We start from the raw sequence: 24,685 nt of genomic DNA on the forward strand, positions 1-24,685 counted from the left end.
ACCTGACAGGTCAATGCACAGAGCACAGCAGTGTCAGGAAATGACCCTGTGATATGCTATAACCCAGGGTATACATTCATTTTTCACATACCTACTACTACTAACAATAAACAGCGCTCAAGGGCCTAACACTATATGCAGCTTTGCATGGTAACATTTTTTGGGTAAATGCCATTTAAATGCCTTTACGCAATATATAGGGTAAGCTACTTTGTGTGATTTACTTTGTCTCTTAATTTCAATTAGACAACTGATTTGCTCCTTAAATGACAATCCTCCATTGCCCTATGAGAGAGCCATGCCAGAATGTCCCATTGTTGGCAATAACCCTCAAATACAGATATCACCTCTATAAGAGGAGTGGTAAACATGGCATCAGTTTCCATCAATCCACAGGGTAACTCCACACTTCATATATTATTTCCATGGACGTAAATTATTAAGAGGCCAAAGGTTTAATCAATTAATTCAAAACAGGTGCTACATGCGTAGCCATAAGGGAGAGGGGATTATACTGAGCCTAAGTACAGAGGGAAGGACCAGCGGTCTAGCATTATACTGATGGCATGTCTCTATAGAGGAGTGACCCCAAAAACACAAAGAATGTACAAGTGTGACTGTGGCTTTAACTTATAGGGGGACCTGCATTCTCATTCTTTATCCAATCAAGGGTCATGACGAGTGTTCATGAGAAAACCCATTTTTATACATAATAAAAGGAGATATCAGATGTTCACTACATAGAAATATAATAAATTGGTTCCGGGACAACCCAGATAAAGGTCAGATGGCTATAAAAATAAAAAAGGGTCGGGTATTTAGTGAACATTTTCATGGATGTTTTATTTCATTATATGTACAAATGTGAGACAAATAAAATGTTGTTTAAAACTTGCTGATCGGAGGGGGTCTCATGGACAAATCACAAGAACGAGGGGTCCAATGGGGTCCTAGGTACCTCAGTTTGACCCCTCTTTACTCCAGGAGAGTTCTGCGCATGACTGTTCTGCTCCATACATCTCAATGGAGCTGACGGAAATTGCAGAGCGCCACGCTCAGAAATCTCTGTCGGCTCCATAGAGATGATGAAGCAGAGCGGTCATGCACGGCCGTCTGCTCCATTACTCTCCAGGAGCAAAGAGGGGTCCGACTGAGGTACGTGGGATCCCATGTTCTTGTGATCTGTGGGGGTCTCATCACCGAAACCCCCACCGATCAGCAAGTTAGTGCCCTTTAACAAAATATATTGACTTTTTAAACAGCAGCAAAAAAAAAAATACTGAGAATTTCTACTGGGCCATTTCTCTACATAATAACAACTTTGTGTATTACGTGTATATAAAATTACAAAAGAAGGAAATGTGTGACAGGATATTGAAAGGAGATACATTTGACCCATTTTGTGTATTGGTATTTGTGCAATCTAGGTTACGCAATTGTAATACCGGATCAGACCACAGGATGGCAGCTCGTCCATCTGCCTCAATGGTTAGCGCTCCATAGTCTTGCACATACTCTCTTATTCTCCCCATACATCACCTTTATACTATAAGATAGAAAGCACTTGCCATGGGCGACAATACTGAAAAATGACCATGATAAAACCGGTGGTATAATAATACTAGTAGGGAACAATGATAAATCTCTGTAAACTATGCTGTTTTTGTTGCCACTTCATCTAACACTTTTATGCCACTTCATACTCACTCTGCTTAATATTTGGGAATATCATGGATTTAGGCTCTTTGGGGATTGGCTTCGGTGGCAGCTGTCCGAAGTGAATAGCGTTGTCCTCTGCTGGGGATGCGGAGTCTTTCTTGGCACCAGGTGGGAGATATTTAGCTATTACGGGGATAAAAAGACAAATTACAGCTCTGCCCCTTAGAGCTGCCCCTGCCCAAATCACATAGTCTTTGTAAATAGGTATTCCTGCTTCCCCAATATATTCTTCTCAGCTAATATGGGAGAGTGTCAAAAGATGTAAAGGCACATACTGACAATGGGAATGTTAAAATCCAGTTATAAGCCTATTCATACATTTGCAGGAGGATTAACAGAGGAAAAGCACATGTACACACTGCAGAATTGTTGTGTAATGAGGAATGCGATTATTTGCAGGAATAGTGATAGGATCGGATCCTTCCACAAGAAAACAAACTTCACAGAAAATACATCAGCTTTACTTAAGCCCCATGACCACAACTGTCAGGGGAGCATGCGTACGGCCGGTGGCTTGTGGCCGTACATATGCCCCCCCCCATACACGGCAATGGGCGCACAGAGCCACATGTGCGGCACCATACCACTCCATACGTGATAGGACATAACCTATATTTCCCCTTGTTACAGGCCGTGGACAATTAATCACTATGGAGAAAAAAGGAGGGTCTCCCCTCCTCCTCTCCATCGCGGCAGACGTATGCCCGCCCGGCAGGCATACATTCGTGTGCATGTAGCCCTATTCCTGCCCTATAGTGAGTGATCGACATGACCCTGTGTACAAGTTACTAACATATCCAACAATCATTCATTTACATATTTACCAGCAGAGGGGTTCCTATACTATGTCCAAATACTTTAAAGGGGGTCCCAATAGTAGGCTTTGTCTCTGGTGCCCTAGCATGGACCTGTGCAGCGATTGCTGCAGTCCTGGTCTCTGCATTTATAACATACCTGACCCTGAGACTGGCTACAGCAAAGCCTCATCACCACTCCTCAATTTCCCCAACTTCAACTCTTACTCCACAGTCGTGTTTTACTGGTCACTAGAATTACTGAGATGAATGCCGCCGTTCCTTACCGGCGCCTTATTCCTATGATCTGTAGTGTTGGAGCTTCATCACTGAGCATGTACATAAAGTGCAGCCACATTCATCTCAACTAAAAGCTTAGAAGATGACGCACATTCACATGCAGCCTGTCAAGCTATGAGTTGCAGTCTGCACTCTGCTGACACACAGTCTTATGAGTGATTCCACAACTGATGGCAGATCATTGGTTCAGTAGGCCGGGAATCAGTGAGCAAAGCTGAGAAATCCTCACTGCTCCTGAATCCTCTCCTCCCGCTCCATTTGGGGTCCTGACTCCTGACACTGGTTATATGCAAATAAGGACACAGAGAAGAGCGACCCAGGGGTCAGGTCCTTTCTATCTCCTAGCACAGCTCTGCTCTGGGGCCTGATGCTGGGGTGATATTTATTGCTTTACTATTGTATTTATGATTTCTGGGTTGGCATCTTGTGCTGCACTGTGGTTGTTGGTGCAACAAGGGTGCTGGTTACTATGTGGCTCCTTAACCGGTTAAGGACCGGGCCCTTTCCCGTTTTTTCATTTCCATTTTTCACTCCCCACCTTCAAAAATCTATAACTTTTTTATTTTTACACGTAAAAAGCTATGTGATGGCTCGTTTTTGCGTAACAAATTGCACTTCATAGTGATCGCATTGAATATTCCATGCCATGTACTGGGAAGCGGGAAAAAAATTCCAAATGCAGTGAAATTGGTGAAAAAACGCATTTGTGTCGTATTCTTGTGGGCTTGGATCTTACGGCTTTCACTTCACGCCACAAATGACGCATCTAATTTATTCTTTGGGTCAGTACGATTACAGGGATACCAAATTTGTATAGGTTTTATAATGTTTTCATACATTTACAAAAATTAAAACCTCATGAACAAAAATTTTTTTTTTATTTTGCCGTCTTCTTGTGCTTATAACTTTTCCATACTTCGTTGTTTGGAGTTGAGGGTGGTGTCATCTTTTGCGACTTTTGATGATGTTTTCAATGATATTATTTTTAGGACTGTACGACCTTTTGATCACTTTTTATTGAATTTTAAATTTTTTTTTTAAATGGCAAAAAAGTGCCAGTTTTGACTTTGGACGTGATTTTCCGTTACAGTGTTAAACGCAATGAAAAACCGTTATTATATTTTGATAGATCAGGCATTTTCGGACGCGGCGATACCTAATGTGTTTATGATTTTTACTGTTTATTTATATTTATATCAGTTCTAGGGAAAGGGGGGTGATTTGAATTTTTAGGTTATTATAATTTTTTTTACTTTTTTTTAATTTTAATTTTTACTATTTTTCAGACTCCCTAGGGCAGTGATGGCGAACCTTTTAGAGACCGAGTGCCCAAACTACAACCAAGACCAACTTGTTTATCGCAAAGTGCCAACACAGAAATGTAATTAGTGATTTATACTCCCTGTTCTGTCACAGCTACAATGATAATCCAGATCTGTCCACACCTTCCTACTCCTCTAGTAGTCCCAGGTAGAGCTGTCACTTTAAAATAGCTCTGTGCACAGCAAGTCCTGGGCTGTCTGGGACTGCAGGAAGATACCTAGAGTCCTCTCTGGTGATCGCCTGGGTGCCCACAGAGAGGGCTCCGAGTGCCACCTCCGGCACCAGTGCCATAGGTTCGCCACCACTGCCCTAGGGTACTTTAACCCTAGGTTGTCTGATCGATCCTACTATATACTGCCATACTACAGTATGGCAGTATATGGGAATTTTACTCCTCATACATTACAATGTGCTGATAGCACATTGTAATGAATGGGTTAACCCGAAGTAGCTTCGGGTCTTCGCGAGACCCGAAGCAACCATGACGGATCTGTTTGAAGCCGCCGGCAGCTTTGCCGGCACCGATCGCGGGTGTTACCGGTAAGCCTTTGCTGCAATATGCAGCAGACACTTACCGGCTATGGAGAGGGCTCGGCCCGGTTAAAGTTAGGAAGTATTACAGTATGGCCCTTGGACCAATAAAGGTTGCTCACCTCTGGCCTAAATCCTTAAATTAGGAGTAGAACAGACATTTAAAGCAAATTTTTATAATTTATTATATGCTTGTGTTGTCGAAGAGTAATTGAGCCCGACTCCTCAGCCCTGCTCATCACTATATTATCAGGTGTGGGGTAGGATCATAGGTGAATAATTCCTACTTTTTTCGTGAAAACCCTTTTATTAGGACTTATGTAGAGGGGCTCCTCACACTTTACCATACACAATACCCTATATACGCTAGAGTGAAAATCACTTACCTTGAGTGTTTGCAATGGAGTCCGGTTGTAAAGAGGGTTGTTTCTCAGACTCCCCAATTTCGTCTACCAGTGCACCATCTGCCTTCTTCTCAACTACATAAGACGTAATAATAGTAAGACTCAGGACACACTGAATCACTAAAGCCCCATCCTGGCCTCTGCAGACTCACCGGTGGGGACCACGTCTGGTTTGGCTGGCTCGCTGTCTTCTATTTCGGGCATTCCTGCATCTCCTCCAGCTTTGGCAGCATCTGATAATTATCATTACAATTCATAATTACATACAGTTCTGCAACCTAACTAAATAATATCTACTAGTGATATATGACCAGGTCATGTTAAAAAAAGAACTTCTAGATTTTATTGATTTGGCCCTTGAAATCTAAGGCAGTAACATACCGTGGTTCACATGTTATTAGAATGAGGATTCTCTGTCAGCCTCATTTGACCTCCTTTAAAATAAGGATATATAGAATCTCTTTCTTATAACAAGTGATTTTGTGACCCACCAGCCTATGTTGCCGTCTCTGATACCAAGGGTCCAAAGGGGCAGGAGCCAGGAGTGAGGTAGAGAGCAGTGAATATATTGCAGAGCAGATGGAAGTTGTCCTTTTCCTCTCCGAGACTCGGCTGAGACATCTGGCAGGGAGCCAGGTAAAGTTTCACATACTTTACTTTTAAACGCCGTATAACACAAACATTTAAAAAAAAAAAAACATATTTGGTATATACAGTACCTTATCTATAGCACCCTGGTGACAGTTTCCCTTTAAAGACTATAGGATCTGGGGAAGTATTACATGTGGCGCCTATTATCTTGGTTATGTGCGCGTCAGGAGACACACAGAAGATTATATATACTAGAAACCTCAAAATTCTAATTATTATTAAAATTATATAATAAAATGTTGAAAAAATGCGAACAATATAACAATATATGGCAGGGAAAGATTACAAACCTTTAATAAAGCAAATATGCGAAGTGCCAGATATACAGGTACAAAAAGCTCTTTACCTCTATCAAAATGCAGACGGTTACTTGAAGGGTCCTCAGCGTGTTCCTCTTTGGCTATGGCAGAGACTGTGTGCATCTTACTGTCTTGTCCAATGTCACCTACTGCCGTATTGTCAGTCTTCCCTGTCTCCACCTACAAGGAATAGTGGATTTTCTTTAAGAGATCACAGGCTGTTATCTAGGCACCTCTTTTAGGAAAAGAATGTCCTATGACAGAAGCTCTCACTTTGACAAACTTGTACTAGACAGAGTTTTATCAAGTAGGAAAGTCCCTTTAAGCAGAATTCCTTGTACTCTTAAATCTTAAATATCATAAATTTATGATATATGCGACTTCAAATTCCCCTTTAGTTTCGTGGAGGAGCCCCAATACACCTTAAAACTTATGTCTTCAGATGTACTTTATACAGACCCTCCAAATCAGAATCCCACAAAACTCCAAGACGAAAATGACCTTCACTTTTTTTTTGCCTGGTAAAAAAGAAGGACATCCCTATAGACCCATAGTTAAAGTGATATTTTAGACTCAGTTGGTTCCCTTCCAGCAATGGAAAAGACTTATGTGGGTGTGTGAACATAGCCCTATTTACAGAAGCTGTCATCTAAACAAACACACACATCTATGTATAGTCCGAGAAGATGTAGCATTCAAGCATGTAGACACCCAGCTGCCCAATACTTGTTTCATATGACATCTGCCATCAGGAGGCCATTGGAAGGTCCCTGTACGCATTAAAATACTAGAATACCCTAAAAGTAATCAAAGGAATATGGACAATGTAAATGGTTTACTTTAACACCCCAATTCCTTTTATGGCAACCAATTTTGTTGGGGGGAAGCAAGAAAATGTTCCCTACGCTATTCACTGTCCAGGACTCTTAAAGGAAACCTACCATTTCAAATCGTCGGTGTAAGCTGTAAACACCGAGCACCAGCACCAGCCGGTGCTTAGTTTCGTTAGTGTTATAAACCGCGGTATCGCGGTTTTAACACTTTTTAAACTTTATAGCAGAAACTGCTTCGGCGCTGCGTGCGCACGATCGTCGCGTGCAGCGCCGAAGCAGCTTCTGCTATAAAGTTTAAAAAGTGTTAAAACCGCGATACCGCGGTTTATAACACTAACGAAACTAAGCACCGGCACCAGCTCACCCTTAAAGTGAGGCTGTGCTGAGGCATCATGGGATTATTAGTAAAGCAAAGAGCAATAAAAAGATACAAAAAAAAAATCAAGATAGAGCCTTTATTAAGCAAAGGCTGCACTTCAATGCATAATGTATAAAAACAAAGAAGAGTGTGATATACACATCAGGTGAAAGTTCTGCATAAAGTGGGAGTCTTCTTTCTTAAAGGGATTGTCGGGGAATAAAAACGTTTAACATATTGTGTGTGGGGGCCCGTAAAAATACAACACCACTTATATTCATCTCCCTCTCTGCGCTCCCATGCAGCAGCGCTGCCACCCGGGACAATTTGTCTACATGGCTCTGCTACAGCAGGAGTTTTAGACTGTAGCAGGTACGCGGCTGTGACATTAACACCAGCCCCTATAAACAGAGGCCAGAGGTGAAACGCAGAGAAAGTATATTATTATTATTATTATTATTATTATGTTGTGTGTAATATGGAAACTCCTTTAAGAAATAGGAAATGGGGTAGATCAACCACCCCCCTTCCTTGACTAGAATGGTATCAAAATGACTACTTCTAGCCCCTATTAAAGCATGCCAACATAAATGTTTTTCCCCATTTGGGAGCCTTCTTTATGAGCGGCTCGGACAGAATTGAGGCAACATATTATTACTTTCTAGCTGTTTCCCAGGGGTGCCTTAGGCAAGGAACACCCAGGAAGATCACTGCCAGAGTAGGACCCGTATAAGGCTACGTTCACATGACCGTTGGGGGGGGCGTATATGTACGGCTGCAAACTTGCGTCCATATATACGTCCCCTATAGGCCAGCAATAGACGCACGAGTGGTACAGTGCGGCAATGTACGGTTCCTTAGATGGGGGAAAAGATAGGACATGTCTTATATTTCCCCATGTTACGGCACCGTGCACTTTGTATCTCTATGGAGAGGGGAGGGGGTCAACCGGAGGACATACGCTTGTGTAAATGTGTCCTAATAGCAACTGAATGTCCATGCGGGTCTAGATGTAGTCTACCCACCTTGTCTTTGTCCGTGTGCTGGAGCCTCTTTATGCTCTCTTCATATTCGCGCCTCTGATCCGCCAGCTGCTTTGCGCACTGTAGACTAACATGAACACCACAGGATTAGTGAACTAGTTAATGTAGCAGGTGACCATCTAACTAGTACTGCCGCACACAAGGGTGCGCGCTCACCTCTCTTCCTTCATCGTCTTCAGCAGCTGGGTGTTATTGTTCTTGTATTCGTGCAGCTGATCCTCCTGTCGTAGAAACTCTTGGCGAAGCTCGTGTAACTGTTCTGTAAAGGGAGGAACACATTGTACAGGGTGCGGTGTTCTCGAATATCAGAGCAGTGAGCAGATATCTAATCGCGGGCCATTATTTAATATAATCTGATTGCCCCATTTGCATAAACATATTTTGCTATAGAAAGGACAAATGTCTTATGCAAACTAATTCTAATTACAGCAAAAATATTCACAAATGCAATTCCACATTGACCTACATCAGAGATTGCAGTTTGGCGCTGTGCTCAGCAATCTTTGGCCGCTCTCATGGAAATGAATGGAGTGGCAGGACACATGCTAGTCCTGCCGCTCCACCCATTAGGGGGATTGGGATCCTCGTTCTCCTAATGGCTTGGGGTCCCAGCTATCAGACCCTCAGCGACTGAGAAGTTATTCCTTATCCTTGTACATAAGATATGTCATTAACATGAGATAATGATGGGGTGGAGTCGGGGGACTCCGAGCACTGTACAGAGCAGCTGTATGAAGTGGCCAGAGCTAGTGCGACCTCCAAACCGAGTGTTTATGGGACATCCTGCGTCCAGCTTATTATTCATTTGATCCTTTTGTCCAAAGTGTAAACATTATTTTTTAATGACGCATTCACACGAATCACTGGATCCGTTTTGAGTAGGTCCTATTCCTGCCTGTGTTTGTGGCCCAGATCGTCCCATAGAAGTGAATGTGAAAAATAAGACTGCCACGTGGGTGTCATCCGTGTTTATGGATAAGTTGATAGAGAGATGAGCGGCCCTGATGACCCCTCTGTCCAATCATAGACTTGGCTATATTAGCCAAGTGCTTCAATTTGCCAGATTGGCTTTTCCAGCAATCCGTCCGGGTCATGCAGCCAAATACAAACATAAGGTCTGACCCTTCAAGGGGTTGGACTAGCTAGTAACATCATTGGCCAGCCTTTCTCAAAAATCGATGACACGCGCAACGTATTTGCAGACATATGTCATGGCAATGTATTACACATTTAGGACATGCAGACTGCAAAAAATGGACCACTGATCCAAGAACATCCCATGCCCGCCAGCACATTGTTCTGAACACAATTTATAAAAAGACATTATAAATATTATAACAATAATAATATTTATTAAACTTTATATAGCACCATCATATTCTGTAGCGCTTTACAAATCTAATTACTGTATTTTTCGGACTATAAGGCACACCAGATTATAAGGCGCACCATTAATAAATGCCTGCTTAAATGTCTAGGTTCAAAAATAACGCGCACCAGATTATAAGGTGCACCTGATTATAAGGATGAATGACCAGCAGGTGGCAGACCTGTGGACAATTCAAGGCAGTTGTTGTCTGTAAGTAAGGTTCATACATAAGGTGCACCTTTGATTTCTGAGAATAGTCCGAAAAATACGGTATTGCTATAAGTTATTGGCCAATGGAGGAAAACAGTGCATCATGAAATGAGACACCACGAGACACCACGAGACGCAGCAATGTGTCACTTTACTGTATATTGTTAGGCAGTTATCTACTATACATGGCAGTGCCAGGGACCCGAATCTCTCTTACCCTTCAGATGAGCGATGTCTGCCGTCTGGAGCGACACGTTAGCCAGCAGCTTCTCCTATAAAACAGAAATGGGATGTATCCGATGAGACCGGTGCAGTACTGGGACTAGGCCACCACAATGGACGCCTGGTAAATGCTCACTAATTCTTTCTCTTGTTAAATGCGACAAGGGAACATACAAAGGCTCATTACTGACAATTGTGTACAAACAGCACAAAGCCAAGACTCTGCAGATTAGGGCCGTACAGACCGGAATAAAGAATTTACTTAAAAGGAAATGTACCATCAAAATCCATTATGATGAACCAGCGACTCTCAGATACAGGTGCCGCGACTGGTAATCTTCTTATATTTCCTCCTTCCTTATAAAATCAACTTTTAAAATGATGCTAATGAGCCAGAAGGGCTCTGGTGGGGGCGTAAACCAGAGCTACTCCGTGATGCCGCTTCACAGACACTGGCTGCTGCCGATGTTCACCCCACCCCCTCATCCAGCGGGTTATATACAGGAGAGGATACAAGCCACGTGAGGGGGTTATATACAGGAGAGGATACAAGCCACGTGAGGGGGTTATATACAGGAGAGGACACAAGCCACGTGAGGGGGTTATATACAGGAGAGGACACAAGCCACGTGAGGGGGTTATATACAGGAGAGGACACAAGCCACGTGAGGGGGTTATATACAGGAGAGGACACAAGCCACGTGAGGGGGTTATATACAGGAGAGGACACAAGCCACGTGAGGGGGTTATATACAGGAGAGGACACAAGCCACGTGAGGGGGTTATATACAGGAGAGGACACAAGCCACGTGAGGGGGTTATATAGAGGAGAGGACACAAGCCACGTGAGGGGGTTATATACAGGAGAGGACACAAGCCACGTGAGGGGGTTATATAGAGGAGAGAATACAAGCCATGTGAGGGGTTATATACAGGAGAGGATACAAGCCATGTGAGGGGTTATATACAGGAGAGGACACAAGCCACGTGAGGGGGTTATATAGAGGAGAGAATACAAGCCATGTGAGGGGTTATATACAGGAGAGGATACAAGTCATGTGAGGTGTTATATACAGGAGTGGATACAAGTCATGTGAGGGGTTATATACAGGACAGGATACAAGCCATGTGAGGTGTTATATACAGGAGAGGACACAAGCCATGTGAGGGGGTTATATACAGGAGAGGATACAAGCCATGTGAGGGGTTATATACAGGAGAGGACACAAGCCATGTGAGGGGGTTATATACAGGAGAGGACACAAGCCATGTGAGGGGGTTATATACAGGAGAGGACACAAGCCATGTGAGGGGGTTATATACAGGAGAGGACACAAGCCATGTGAGGGGGTTATATACAGGAGAGGATACAAGTCATGTGAGGGGGTTATATACAGGAGAGGACACAAGCCATGTGAGGGGGTTATATACAGGAGAGGATACAAGTCATGTGAGGGGGTTATATACAGGAGAGGATACAAGTCATGTGAGGGGGTTATATACAGGAGAGTACACTACTATAAATTTTGCATTTGAGGCCCTGTCCTGCTTTTTTAAGCACTTTAGTCACACCCCGGGGAGATGACGACATATGAGACCGCAGTCACACATCGTGTTTTGATTACGTTTTCATTGCGATTTGAAACACATTACTACAGCTGAGGAGAGGTAATCTGCATAATGACATTACTGTTAACATTTGCATTCACAAAAAGCATAGTAAGCGTGATGTTAACGCATGCATTAACGTCATAGTGATAAATGTGGTGCAGCAAAAAAAAAAAACTAGTGTTGCCGTCTTTGCACTAGATATGTCTGCGCCACATTGCTACACCTCCCTGAATGTATGATCTAAACTAGGTGTGTACATAGTGTAATCTGATGCAATACTGGGTCAGAGATTAAATCTTCCACCAGTGCCTTAGCTTCCTATGGCGTTATCTAATACTAGTCTATATATGAGGATGGTTGGTTAGGTGTGTACGTGGTGCACCGCTTCTCGTATTGTACCTACATAACTCAGCACAATACCCAGATCTTTAGACAGGGCACACCTCTGGACTTTACTACCCAGAATTTATTTTATCCCTCACTAAAAATAACTTAGCTGAAGAGCAAAGTCTTTCGCGGTCTCCGCGTTTAGTCGTCTGGTTTCATCATAAGCTGCTGTTATCACCATTACTTTCCTCTTATCATGTAGTGGGTTAATGGTGAGGTGTGTACACAGCAAATATGTATCTACATCAATCATCTCGTATTGTTCCCTTCATATCACTCAACACCGGCTTATCACACAAACCAATGTCAAGTGTAGGCAAAAGCTGAATATTTTCGGCTGGCAAGTTCAGTATGTTTATGCACCAGGTTTACCAGCCCAAAGCCCGAATAGATAGAAACTCTAATAATCCCAGGAGTAAATTATTACAATACAGCTAAACACATTAAAGGGAACCTACCACCCCGATTCTACCAATAAAGGTAGAAGGGGTGGTAGATGGATGGATGGGACGTGAGGATAGCCCTTTTTGGGCTAATCCTCACGTCCCGGGTGTCTTTTACAAAACTTTATTACATTTATATGCAAATTTTTTTATGCGGCTACTGGGGCGTGGAGTAGCCGGACATGAGGCTACTAGTCGCGGCTACTCCACGCCCCAGTAGCCGCGTTACTCCGCCTACCAGATAATCTTCGGCACGCAGCTCCTGGTAGCTGCGCGCCCTCGTCCGGGTCCCCTGCGTTCTGCGCATGCGCAGTAGCCGAAGATTATCTGGTAGGCGGAGTAACGCGGCTACTGGGGCGTGGAGTAGCCGCGACTAGTAGCCTCATGTCCGGCTACTCCACGCCCCAGTAGCCGCATAAAAAAATTTGCATATACATGTAATAAAGTTTTGTAAAAGACACCCGGGACGTGAGGATTAGCCCAAAAAAGGGCTCTCCTCACGTCCCATCCATCCACCTACCACCCCTTCTACCTTCTACCTATAGGTAGAATTGGGGTGGTAGGTTCCCTATAAAACAATACATTATACAAACACATAAAAGCATAAAATGTTACAAACAACTTATAATGAAACAAACATAACAGACTTTAAAATTATATAGTGTACACATTTAAAGCAATGTATTGTACACCTAACCATCCTGCTCTTAAGCTCTCCTACTTCCAAGGAGCGTATTTTAAGGGTCTTTTTGGGTAAAAAAAAAAAATATTTCCTCAACTGCTCAATGACTATTTTTGGGTGGAGGTATCCATTACAGAAAGTCGACTCCTACTGTTCTGGATTTGTTGTGATACGGTTTTGTGAAACTATCATTCTCCGTCTCTGTATGATATTGGCCAGTCCATTCAGGCTTAGTACCCATCACACCTCACAATTTTTTTTTTTTTTACCCAATATGGATCAAGCACTGTCTCGGCTTCCATAGCACACCAAATAAGAGGCGACTAGCTACTACTGTTTTATAGAACATGTGCTACTGGGTAAAAGGAACGCAACTTTTTTTTTCAGCTCCATTTATTGAGGGTATTGGTACCTTGTTTCCCCAATGATAAGACCTCCCACGAAAATAAGATCTAGTACAATTTTCTTCAAGCTTTGAAATAGAAGGCTACCCCTAAAAATCAAAGTCATTGCTACAGCTACAACCACGCCGTACATTATAATAATTATTTTATTTATATAGCGCACACAGATTACACAGGACTTACCAAATCGGTCCCTGTCCCCAATGGGGCTCACAATCGAATCAACCTACCAATATGTTTTATAGTGTGGGAGAAAACCGGAGGACCTGGAGGAAACCCAGGCAAACATGGAGAGAACATACAAACTCTTTGCAGATGTTGACCTGGATGGGATTTGAACCCAGGACCCCAGTGCTGCAAACGCACCAAAAACGCATCAAAAAATGTAACGCAACGCATCTTATGAATGAGGCCTTATTCCAAGTCACAATCAGTCCTTTTTCTTTGCGATAAACCACCTCACCTGACTTCTAAACCTTCCCCCCCCCCCCCCAAAATTAACATGTCACTAAAGCGCTGCATATGACACCTGCAACAGTGTTGATCTGAAGTATACAGCGAGAAAAGGTGAGAGGACTTGTCTCCTGTGGGCACCTGCATATACACAGAGGATGCACATTTTCCTACCCGGACTAGTTGTGGCAAGAGGAAGATTTATCATATGCTGGTGTATCATATAATTTTTGACACTGTCCCAGGACACTTTTACGCTTGGACCAGCCTGGAGCATTAGTGCGCTATAGCATTCACCAAGTATAGCGCCTGCTCCACACCGACCCATTCTGCCGCCACGTGGTTACACAAACCTGGATCCGGAATTCTCTCTCTTATCGTGGATACAGGCGGTCCCCTACTTAAGAACACTCGACTTACATACGACCCCTAGTTACAAACGGACCTCTGGATATTGGTAATTTATTTAGCCCTAGGCTACAATGGTCAACTGAAACAGTTATAAATGTGTCTGTAATGAAGCTTTAGTGTTAATCCTGATTCTTATGACAACCCAACATTTTTAAAAACCAATTGTCACAGAGACCAAAAAAGTTCTGACTGGGATTACAATGATAAAGTATACAGTTCCCACTTACATACAAATTCAACTTAAGAACAAACCTACAGACCCTATCTTGTATGTAACCCGGGGACTGCCTGTATATTGCCCTGCAGCGGGGTGGATCCGTGCAAGCGGATAAAAGTTACCGCAGATCTAGGTGGACCTGGCAACTGCTAAAAAAAAATTAAACCCTTGTATACGCCTTCCTCTAACACAATGAGTGAAAGGAGCAATTTCTGGGATCAGTAACAATTTTATAAGCCACTAAATATATTAAGTCACACTAAGAACCAAGATGGAAAACTGCATAGAAAAGCGAATCTACAAACTCCTCAATCTTCTTACCGAGCAGCTGGGAGGAGAGAGATTAAGGATGAGAAGACCTCGCTCTCCTCGATCATCCCCAAGCCGTGAACTATTGATGTATCCATAATATCATACCGAAGGAAAAATTATTCCTCCAGGAGTCTTAATACAGTATGTACAGTATAGATAATATGGTCATTCCTGACCACCAAGGATATGTTCTAATATACTCAATCCTAGGAGCTTATTCACACTGCAGTATTTTCACACTACACGGTATCAAGCCAAAAAAATCCATATGCAATGTGCAGGCTGAGGAAACCTCACATGACAAGTGATTCTTGTCATGCAAAACAGACCGTTGGAGGAAATTCAACTAATTATAATGCTGTCAACATTGCATTTACTTAACACATTCAAGACACCCTGTGCCAGATGCAGCAATGCCACCCAAGAAGATAACAGAGCCTCCTCCATGTGTCACAGTAGGGACAGGGTTCTTTTTAAGATATGCTTCATTTTTCCATCTGAACATAGAGCTGATGTGCCCTGCCAAAAAGCTTGTCTATAGGACTTCTAGAAGTTTGTGGCTTATTTAGGATTTGTTTTCAGTAATGTTGTCCTCTTTGGTCGTCTCCCATTAAGTCCACTTGGCTCAAACAACATTGGATGGTGAAATCTGACATGAGTGCCCCATGATCTTGAAGTTCACCTTTAAAGTCTTTCTGGCCTCTTTTGTTACCATTCGTCTACTTGTTTTGTCATCAATTTTCCTCCTGTGGCAACGTTCAAGGAGGTTGGCTACAATCCCATAGATCTTACAAATCTGAATAATATGTGCAACTCTAGTCACAGGAACACCATACTACAAGAATGAAGACACCTGTGATGGTAATTAGGGGACACACCACCATTTAACATGTCCATTTCCTCACATTTTTTAAAATCTTATTAAAGAGCAATGTCTTTAATTTGTTCATTTTCATAGAAATGTTCTGTGACCATTGTGGGGTTTCCTTTCATTAAACAGGAACCACCAACAATTTTGTCCACGTATGTGTAATAGGTCCGTGTGCAACCCTTGACGGTTTAGATAGTATAGATCACTAGGGGTCTCTACAGTAGGGCCCTTTATGATCATATTGACCCTTATAACCGGTAGGCATTATGTATCCAGGCGTGTTTCTGGCAGGGGGTCATCTCTTGATGCCTTGAGTGTTGATCAGAGACTCTGAAAGCACATATGTTGGAATCACACATGACCCGATCCTCCCCCACACCGGTTGTCAGGAGGCCGCTATACATGGAAAGACATTCAACCGTGTATAGAACCTCTCCTGGATGTGGCTCACAATAACTGATAAAATTACAGAGGTGTCAAATGGCCCTGAAGGTTTAATGGATTTACTGAAAAATCAGATTGAGCCCAGCCCATGGTTCTAGGTCTACTTACCACATCAATCCTGAATATTCACCGACTTCATTACAGCAGAGGAATCCGGGGAGAGAGTCATTCTTGCCTTGCCCAGCATTCATCATAGTTGCAAGCATTGCACGTGCATCTGTCATAGTGATGCATTGACCTTTAGTTTATGGAAATACAAATTGCCTTTACCTCCTCCAAAGATGTTTAAGGGGAGGGTGCTAAATGATCTGTCACTATGCAAACTAAGAGCAAACCTTCAGATCATCAGCAAGCTATTTACAGCTCTAAAAATCTTATATCATAAAGTCCAAGTGTAGGGTAGGGTCTTCTGCATGCATGGTTGGTAAATGCAGGGTAATCGTGGCTCCTTGTTGGTGGTCCAGGGGTATATGTCAAATATGGCGGTGCTCCATGCGTCAACATATGAATCCTGATCCATATCCTGATTTAATCCGTACAAATCCTGATAATGTCCCCTTATTATTCTGCGAGTTCAGTTCAGAACCGCTGTAGCCGAGCTGGACAATGCAGCAATATATACCAACATGGCTGTTTGTATGGGACCCCTCGTATTTGTGATCTGTAGGGGTCTCATCACCGAGACCCCCACTGATCAGCAAGTTAGGGCCTATCTTGTGTTCATGGGAAAACCCCTTTAAACTGCTTGCACACAAGCAACTTTAGTCTTAGAAACTGGATTTCTCTAACATAACCTTGAATCCCTGAACTGAAAGCACCTGCCAAGTTCTGCTGAATGATTTCAGGTTTGGAATCCAGAGAGTTTCTCTTCCCTTCCGCTCAAGTGACAGCGAAGGTCTCAATATTAGGACCCCCACGTAGTCATCAACTAGGTAAATTCTCCTTTAAGAAAACACAGCTGTAAGCAGCGACTATTATACCGGAGGAGAATAAATTGGCTTCTTTGTCTGATAAGTTGTGACTATTATGCACCTGTACAATAGGAACTCAATGTTTATTCAGAACCTTTAAATATCCTGCAATAACCCGGATTACGCTCTATTCTTATCCACTAGCTGCTGGACAGACACGTTTATCTACATTCACGCTACATTATGCCATTACCAGTAATATAAGAGGCTAAATAAAAGTCGGTAAACCTATTCACGTCATCCTTGCCACACAACACACAGGAACACATAGATGCCCTCGAAAAGACATTTAAGGAGGTATTCACATTTTAGTTAATTCATCGGCCATATAGATACATTTCTTCAATTGGATATTGTTAAACAGTATGTACCTGTGTGAAGATAATTTCTCATCAATGTAGTCATGGAGTCCCTTAGAACCGAGATTGCTGTCTTTGGATACGACCACCCGTGCTGGGATTTTTCAAAGAAACAAATAGTTTCTGCATATGAAATTGCTGGGAGTCACAACATGTTCCACAGCCGTCCTGTGGTAGTGAACACTAAATCAATACTGCATATCTGGCCACTGCTGCCAGAGTGCGGTGGTGGTCATATCCAGGGTCAGCTATCTTGTTTTCTAAGGGACAACATGGCCAAATTTATTTGAAATTATCTTCACAGAGGAACATTTGGTTTAATAACAAGCAATTGAAGAAATATATATGGCAGATGCATTAAATTATATATGAAGTCCCGAGAAGAGAATACTCCTTTAAGCTTTCATTTAAACCAATTTAGTGACTTTACTCTGGTCATGGCTGAAGACACAAGACATCAGACAGATGGATTTGCTTTTAGATGTCATTCTGCAATGTAAAACAGGTACCGTAAGCCAAAGTAGGTAACACTTGTCATAAGGAACCCCAAATTACATTAAAATCAATTTCAGAATGTGCTACAACAGTGTAATATAAGGATGCAGGTATAATACGGCTAAGTGACCTCAATATGCCACTATTAGACGTTTCCACTCTCCTGACATCCTCCCCTTCCCTATGGATGATCAAGGTGACCTGACCATGAGGCGGATCTGTATATACTGGATTCACTCATCATTTGTGCCATATCCTGGACATGTCTCTGTTATACACCGCAGGTGATATATTCTCAGGGATGTGTGTGGTATTAGATCTCAGCTTCAAGCATGATGGTGTTTTTATAAGAAAGCAGTAAATTTTTTTACTATATTAAAGGGGTTTTGATCCCAACAACCTTTAAGGCCATCAACAAGCAGGACTTTCCATATACATGAGAGCTTAGCTTGACCAATACACAAATAACAAAGCTGTTCTTCTGATCCCTTTTCTACGTTTAACGTCTGCCTCTGGTACCGGAATAGATGACATTAGGGACGGGTGCGTAAACAAGACATGGACCGTGCTCCTTATTGAAGGAATCTGACTTGAGCTCATTTTGCTGTGCATCATCTGTACCTGCATTTATTAAGGTAATTGAACAATGAAAGATCAAATGAAGTAAAAAATAAATAAAAATAAATGAATGTGCGGCCCATGTCTTGCCCAAAATGCATTACACTTAGATATTATATAGCAGGAGAGGCAGCACGCATAATCTACTGTAACTAGGCAACAAGAACTAATGGAGATGTAGTGCCCGTGCATTAGACGGGTCCAAATGAGACCATAGGGTGGGGTCATTAATATGAGATTTATGGTGTTGCGACACCCAGCACCCCTCCTGATCAGGCCCACAATGTAGCATCTGTCGCATCTCCTGCACTTCAGCGAGCAAGGACAGCGGCTACTCTACAGCACCGACCATAATGTCAGCTGTGGACGGATCATTAATAGTTAAGGACCATAAAACCCCTTTAAATAAATAATAAACCCATTCTTGCCTACACTCCAGGGGTCACGGCTGGTCTCCCCTAATCTCTGCCGTGCATTATTCATGCCCGCAGGCAAGTCAGGTGACTGACAGCGAGAGCCCATGGGCCACGTGATGATGTATGACAAGTGATCGCTATGAAAGGCAAAGAGGAGAAAACTGAAAAAAATTACTTTTCTTTCAAAATTAACTAATTCCCTACCACTTCCATATAAATTACATGTAATGGTTGTTACTGGCGCCTTTTACAATATACGGTGACTCAGTTTAATGCAAAATCACTCACCTCCGGCCAATTACTGCCGCTCTTACGTATTCCTAAGGTGTTTTGGATTCTGACAATTATAAAGTGACTCGTGCCCTAATAATAGTCATTTCTTTATGACACAAATCGCCTTCATATCAAAGGAAAACCATTTTACACACCACAGAGGAATCACCTCTTACTCATCCTCCTATTGCCTTATAGAGCCAGGAGCTGCATTTGTAATTCTGCTCTGCACAAAACCCATCATAAGTTACAGGCAAACTGAGCTTCTATATTACAATACTGTCTGCTGGAAATGCAGCAAGTTCTATGCACATAGATATGGGGAAACTTCACTAAGTGAAGAAAATCTATCTAACTCCATCATGATAAACCAGGAACACTTAGTCATAGATCCAGACACTGACTGTGGGTATCTTCCTATATTTGTTATGCATGGCCTCCTTCCTTCTTAAATCAGCGTTAAAAATTATGGCAATGAGCCGCAGCTGTAGCTAAATAGTCTGTTACACTGATTTGCCGAAATCCTTGGAGGCATTGCACCCCTCCTTCTCAGGAGTCACTTTACTGTGCGGACTTGAACTTTTTCCATTTTACCTATAAAGGTAGATAGGGCGGTAGGTGGACCTATAGGATGTGAGGAAACCCTTTTAAGGGCCAATCCTCACGTCCCTGAAATCTTTAATTCAGTATATATGTAAATTTCCGTACGCGGCTACTGGGGGCGTGGAGTAGCCGGCGCTGAGGCCACAAGTTGCGGCTACTCCACGCCCCGGTAGCCTCTTTGTTCCGCCGACCAAAATCTTTGGCGCGCAGCTCGTCATAGCTGCGTGCCCTCGTCCAACGATCCTGCCGTCTGTGCATGCGCAGTGGCTCCGGATCAATGACCACGCAGCCGCAGGACCGGTTTTGCGCATGCGCAGACAGAAGAATTGTCAAGCTCGTCGTAGCTGTGCGCCGAAGATTTTGGTAGGCGGAACAAAAAGGCTATCGTGGCGTGGAGTAGCCGTGACGTGTCCTATAGGTCCACCCACCACCCCATCTACCTTTATAGGTAGATATGTGGTGGTAGGTTCCCTTTAAGGCTCATTGGTATTATTTTAGAAGTTGACTTTCAATTAAAGGATAATATAAGATTAACACAGTCACTGTATCAGGATCTATGAGCAAGTGTGAAGTCGTAAGCAATTAGGTCTAAACACATCCGCGATTGGGAGAAACTCCTTCCGCGAAAGAACTGTATTTCTAAACTCCTTCTGTGGAAAATATCTAGGTAAAGAGCACATAGAAGACACATGCATGAAACATGGATTGGACATGGAACTAACTTCTCATGTGTTACGCTCACCAATTGAGGTCAGACCAGTCACAGCTGTAGTGAGAGACGTTTCCATATCACAAGTCTGTGGAGCCACGTGGTCTGGTTTCAGCTCAGTCCCAGACAAATGTATTATCCCAATCTGCAATACCAAGCGCAACTGCTGTGCAGTGTACATCTATGTGACGAGACCACAGCAACTCATCTCTTCACCAGCCATAAACCTAGACAATCCCTTTAAGGCCAGAGACACGACTGTAGCTGGTCTATGAATCTGGGACATGATTTCACAGCCCAACTACAGTGCGGAGAATAGGACTCAGAGCATCATAAAGATATATGATGCAAGGACTCCCTGCTTCCCACTGTAATAAACGATCACTGGACTGCAGCCTGTGAAATCTATCCAGCGCATGGCCCGACCGATGACGTGTGTATTAGCCCTAATTAAAGAATACAGAAACCCAGACAAAAACCACAGACTGCGGCACCTAAACCTTATTTACCCTGCCCCTATCACAAGCCCCTTATCAACATTTCTCCCCAAACTGTACAGGAGACAATAGATCAGAAGGGTCAAGCACTGTGTCCACCACATAAACAATTCATCTCCTCATGGGCAAAAGATAAAAAACAAAGGACTCATTCTTATTCCCTCTACTATGGTCATATTCACACACATAGGGACAGGGGTAAAAACTTATGTGGGTTATCTCCAGTTTTTCCCTAGACTGAATCTACGTATAATATACAATGACATTTGTGGTGTTAGAGCAGTGGTTCTCAACCTTTCTAATGCTGTGACCCCGCAATACAGTTCCTCATGCTGTGGTGACCCCAAACCATGCAACTCGCAGTAAAAACACAGTAAAATTTTGGCTCCGATGGCTTTAGGCGACCCCCGGTTTTGGACGTTCGACCCCCGCTGGGGTCCCAACCCACAGGTTGAGAACCACTGTGTTAGAGGATATCATACATCACAGACTTCAGCCAGGACTGGTCAAACATGACTGTTCACTTGGAAAAAAACAGCGCCACACTTGATCATGGTTTGTGCTGGTATTGCAGCAGAGCGGTATAGAAAGTAACGGGGAGTTGGTACAATATACAAACTATGGAGAGGCCTTTAATGTTACGCACAATTCAATTCAGACTGTCCTAGTGCCAAATGCTTTGTTTAAAGGGAGAAAATATATCTACATCAATTACCAGTCTCCCTGTCAGTGAACATGGGACTGAAAAGCTAGTAACATAGACATCACATTGGGATTTTATGGAGAGTGACGTCACACCGATGACATCACAGCCTCCATCAGCACACACAAAGGTTCCCTCACTCCCCGGGCTGGCTCTCACCCTGTCCGCCTCGCAGCGCTGGGCCTCCACGTCCCGGGCCTGGAACCGATCCCTCATGCTCTGGTGCTCGCCCAGCCTCTGCTCCAGCTGCCGCCGGTTGCTCTCGGCCTGCACCATGAGCTCGGAGTGCCTCTTCTCCAGGCGGCTGCGGGCCACCTCCGTGCGCTGGACCTGCTCCTGCAGCGCCGCCAGATCTTCCTGCAGCGCGGCCTGGCGGCCCGACACACTCCAGTAGTTAAAGGCCAGGAGGGCGATCACCACTAACAACGCCACCAGCACAAAGGGCGGCAGCCGGCCCGTACGCCGCGGGGCTCCGAACCCCACCATGATCGCCCCCTCGGCCTAGCCCTGTCCGCTCTCACACCGTCCGTCTCCTTTCTGCCTTCTCCGCCGCTGCCGAACCTGCTGTGACAGCCAGCGCGAGAGGCCAGGCGGCGCTCCAATAGGGTGAAAGGCGTCCAGCATCACGCAAGCGATGATTGGATGAACAGGTTTTACTGACCCCGCCCACACTGTTGGGTTGACCTGAAAGAGAACAGATGAGTGCTGAGGGGAACGCATGCGCGGTACAGTTCCGCATTCGTTGTCATGGCCGCGTTGCCTGTCTCCGAGGGGCGTGGCTACTAATACATTTTGGAAACTCCTGTAGATACTGAGGGGAGATTTATCATAAGTGTCTTAGAACAGAACTGTTGTAGTTCCCCAATCAGAGCTCAGCTTTCATTTTCCCACAGCTGCTTATATAATTAAAGCTGAGCTCTGATTGGTTTCAATGGGAAACTAGAACACTTTTACCTCAGAAACGTGATGATAAATCTCCCCCTGAGTGTGTATTCTGTGTATCCAGATGTAGAATTGTTATAGGAACCAGTAGTGGATTATAACAGAGGCAGTTTGGGCTGTAGCCCTGGGTTTAAGCCTACAAGGTGGTCCATACATCTGTTCCTGCTCTCTATACAGGTCCTGAAAATGGAGATTGAAAGCAGGCAGAAGGGGCGCATCCACCATTCCCCAAAAAACTGATGCTAGTACCATATGTAGGAAGTGATTCCAGACTTCCAGTAATAATAATAATAATAATAATAATAATAGTAATATTCATACAGCCCAGGGCCAATGGGAGTCTTAATCCGCCCTTGCTAGGAACTGCAAAAATTGGAAAAGCCATAAATTAAATGTAATCGTCATTAGTCTATGAATCTGAATACGGTCATGTAGTCGCTTGCATGTTGCCAAAACTGCAGCAGTATAAAAATTGTAGCACACTGTGCTCCTAAATAATATACACAATAACAACTGACCACACTGCGCCCTGCATATAGTAAATAATATTTTATGGTAAATACAATATCTCCTTATCTCCAAGATCTCCTTATTGTACAACTTTTTTATTTATCTATTTTACCAAAAATGAACCGATTCAGGACCAGGCACAATTTTCCTTTTTTTTTTGCATGTGCTCTTTTAATGGCTCTAACTTTTTCTTTTTGGCTAGCAATTCCATCTTTTTTCCTTTTTTCCATTCTTATTTATTGTTTTTTTGGTACAGATTTTTACTTTTCAAAAAAACTTTCAGACTGTAACAAAGTTTTGCCCTAAGGCTACATGCACACGATGTATGCCCGCCGTACTATAGTACGGCGGGTATACATCAGCGCTGCGGAGAGGAGCAGGGGATGAGTGCAGCTCACCCCCGCCCCTCTCCACAGGAAGATACAGCGCTTGGCGCCATATCACGTAGAAAGATAGGACATGTCCCATCTTTCTACGGCTATGGAGCGGTACGGTGCCACAGCTCTGCTTCATCCATACAGATACACATACAGCTCTGCTTCATCCATACAGATACACACACAGCTCTACTTCATTCATACAGTTACACACAGCACTGCTTCATACATACAGATACACACACAGCTCTGCTTCATCCATACAAATACACACACAGCTCTGCTTCATCCATACAATTACACACACAGCTCTGCTCCATCCATACAGTTACACACACAGCTCTGCTTCATTCATACAGTTACACACTCAGCTCTGCTTCATCCATACAGTTACGCACAGCTCTGCTTTATCCATACAAATACACACACAGCTCTGCTTCATCCATACAGATACAAACACAGCTCTGCTTCATCCATACAGTTACACACAGATCTGCTTCATCCATCCATTTACACACACAGCTCTGTTATATCCATACATTTACACACCCAGCTCTGCTCCATCCATACATTTACACACACAGCTCTGACCCATCCATACATTTACACACACAGCTCTGCTTTATCTATACAGTTACACACACAACACTACTCCATCCATACAGTTACACGCACAGCTCTGCTTCATCCATACAGATACAAACACAGCTCTGCTTCATCCATACAGTTACATACAGAACTGCTTCATCCATCCATTTACACACACAGCTCTGCTATATCCATACATTTACACAACAGCTCTGCTATATCCATACATTTACACAACAGCTCTGCTCCATCCATACATTTACACACACAGCTCTGCTCCATCCATACATTTACACACACAGCTCTGCTCCATCCATACATTTACACACACAG

The 24,685-nt window shown here is 43.4% G+C and overlaps 1 protein-coding gene across 2 annotated transcripts in view; it reads right to left on the minus strand.

The window, feature by feature from the left end:
• GOLM2 (golgi membrane protein 2) overlaps positions 1–22,550 on the minus strand; it is a 34,363-nt gene extending 11,813 nt beyond the window's left edge. Inside the window, exons 1-8 of one of the 2 annotated variants that reach the window (XM_072148778.1) lie at positions 22,095–22,550; positions 10,052–10,106; positions 8,412–8,514; positions 8,238–8,322; positions 6,069–6,201; positions 5,224–5,304; positions 5,054–5,146; positions 1,708–1,842 (exon numbers count right to left, since the gene is read on the minus strand). In XM_072148778.1, coding sequence (XP_072004879.1) covers positions 1,708–1,842; positions 5,054–5,146; positions 5,224–5,304; positions 6,069–6,201; positions 8,238–8,322; positions 8,412–8,514; positions 10,052–10,106; positions 22,095–22,421 — 1,012 coding nt within the window. In that variant the 5' untranslated portion in view covers positions 22,422–22,550. The remainder of the gene's footprint in view (positions 1–1,707; positions 1,843–5,053; positions 5,147–5,223; positions 5,305–6,068; positions 6,202–8,237; positions 8,323–8,411; positions 8,515–10,051; positions 10,107–22,094) is intronic. The other variant, XM_072148777.1, reaches the window with a different exon arrangement.
• Between the last annotated feature and the right edge of the window lie 2,135 nt (positions 22,551–24,685).

This window comes from Engystomops pustulosus, chromosome 4 (assembly GCF_040894005.1).
Source record: "Engystomops pustulosus chromosome 4, aEngPut4.maternal, whole genome shotgun sequence".
Taxonomy (NCBI): domain Eukaryota; kingdom Metazoa; phylum Chordata; class Amphibia; order Anura; family Leptodactylidae; genus Engystomops; species Engystomops pustulosus.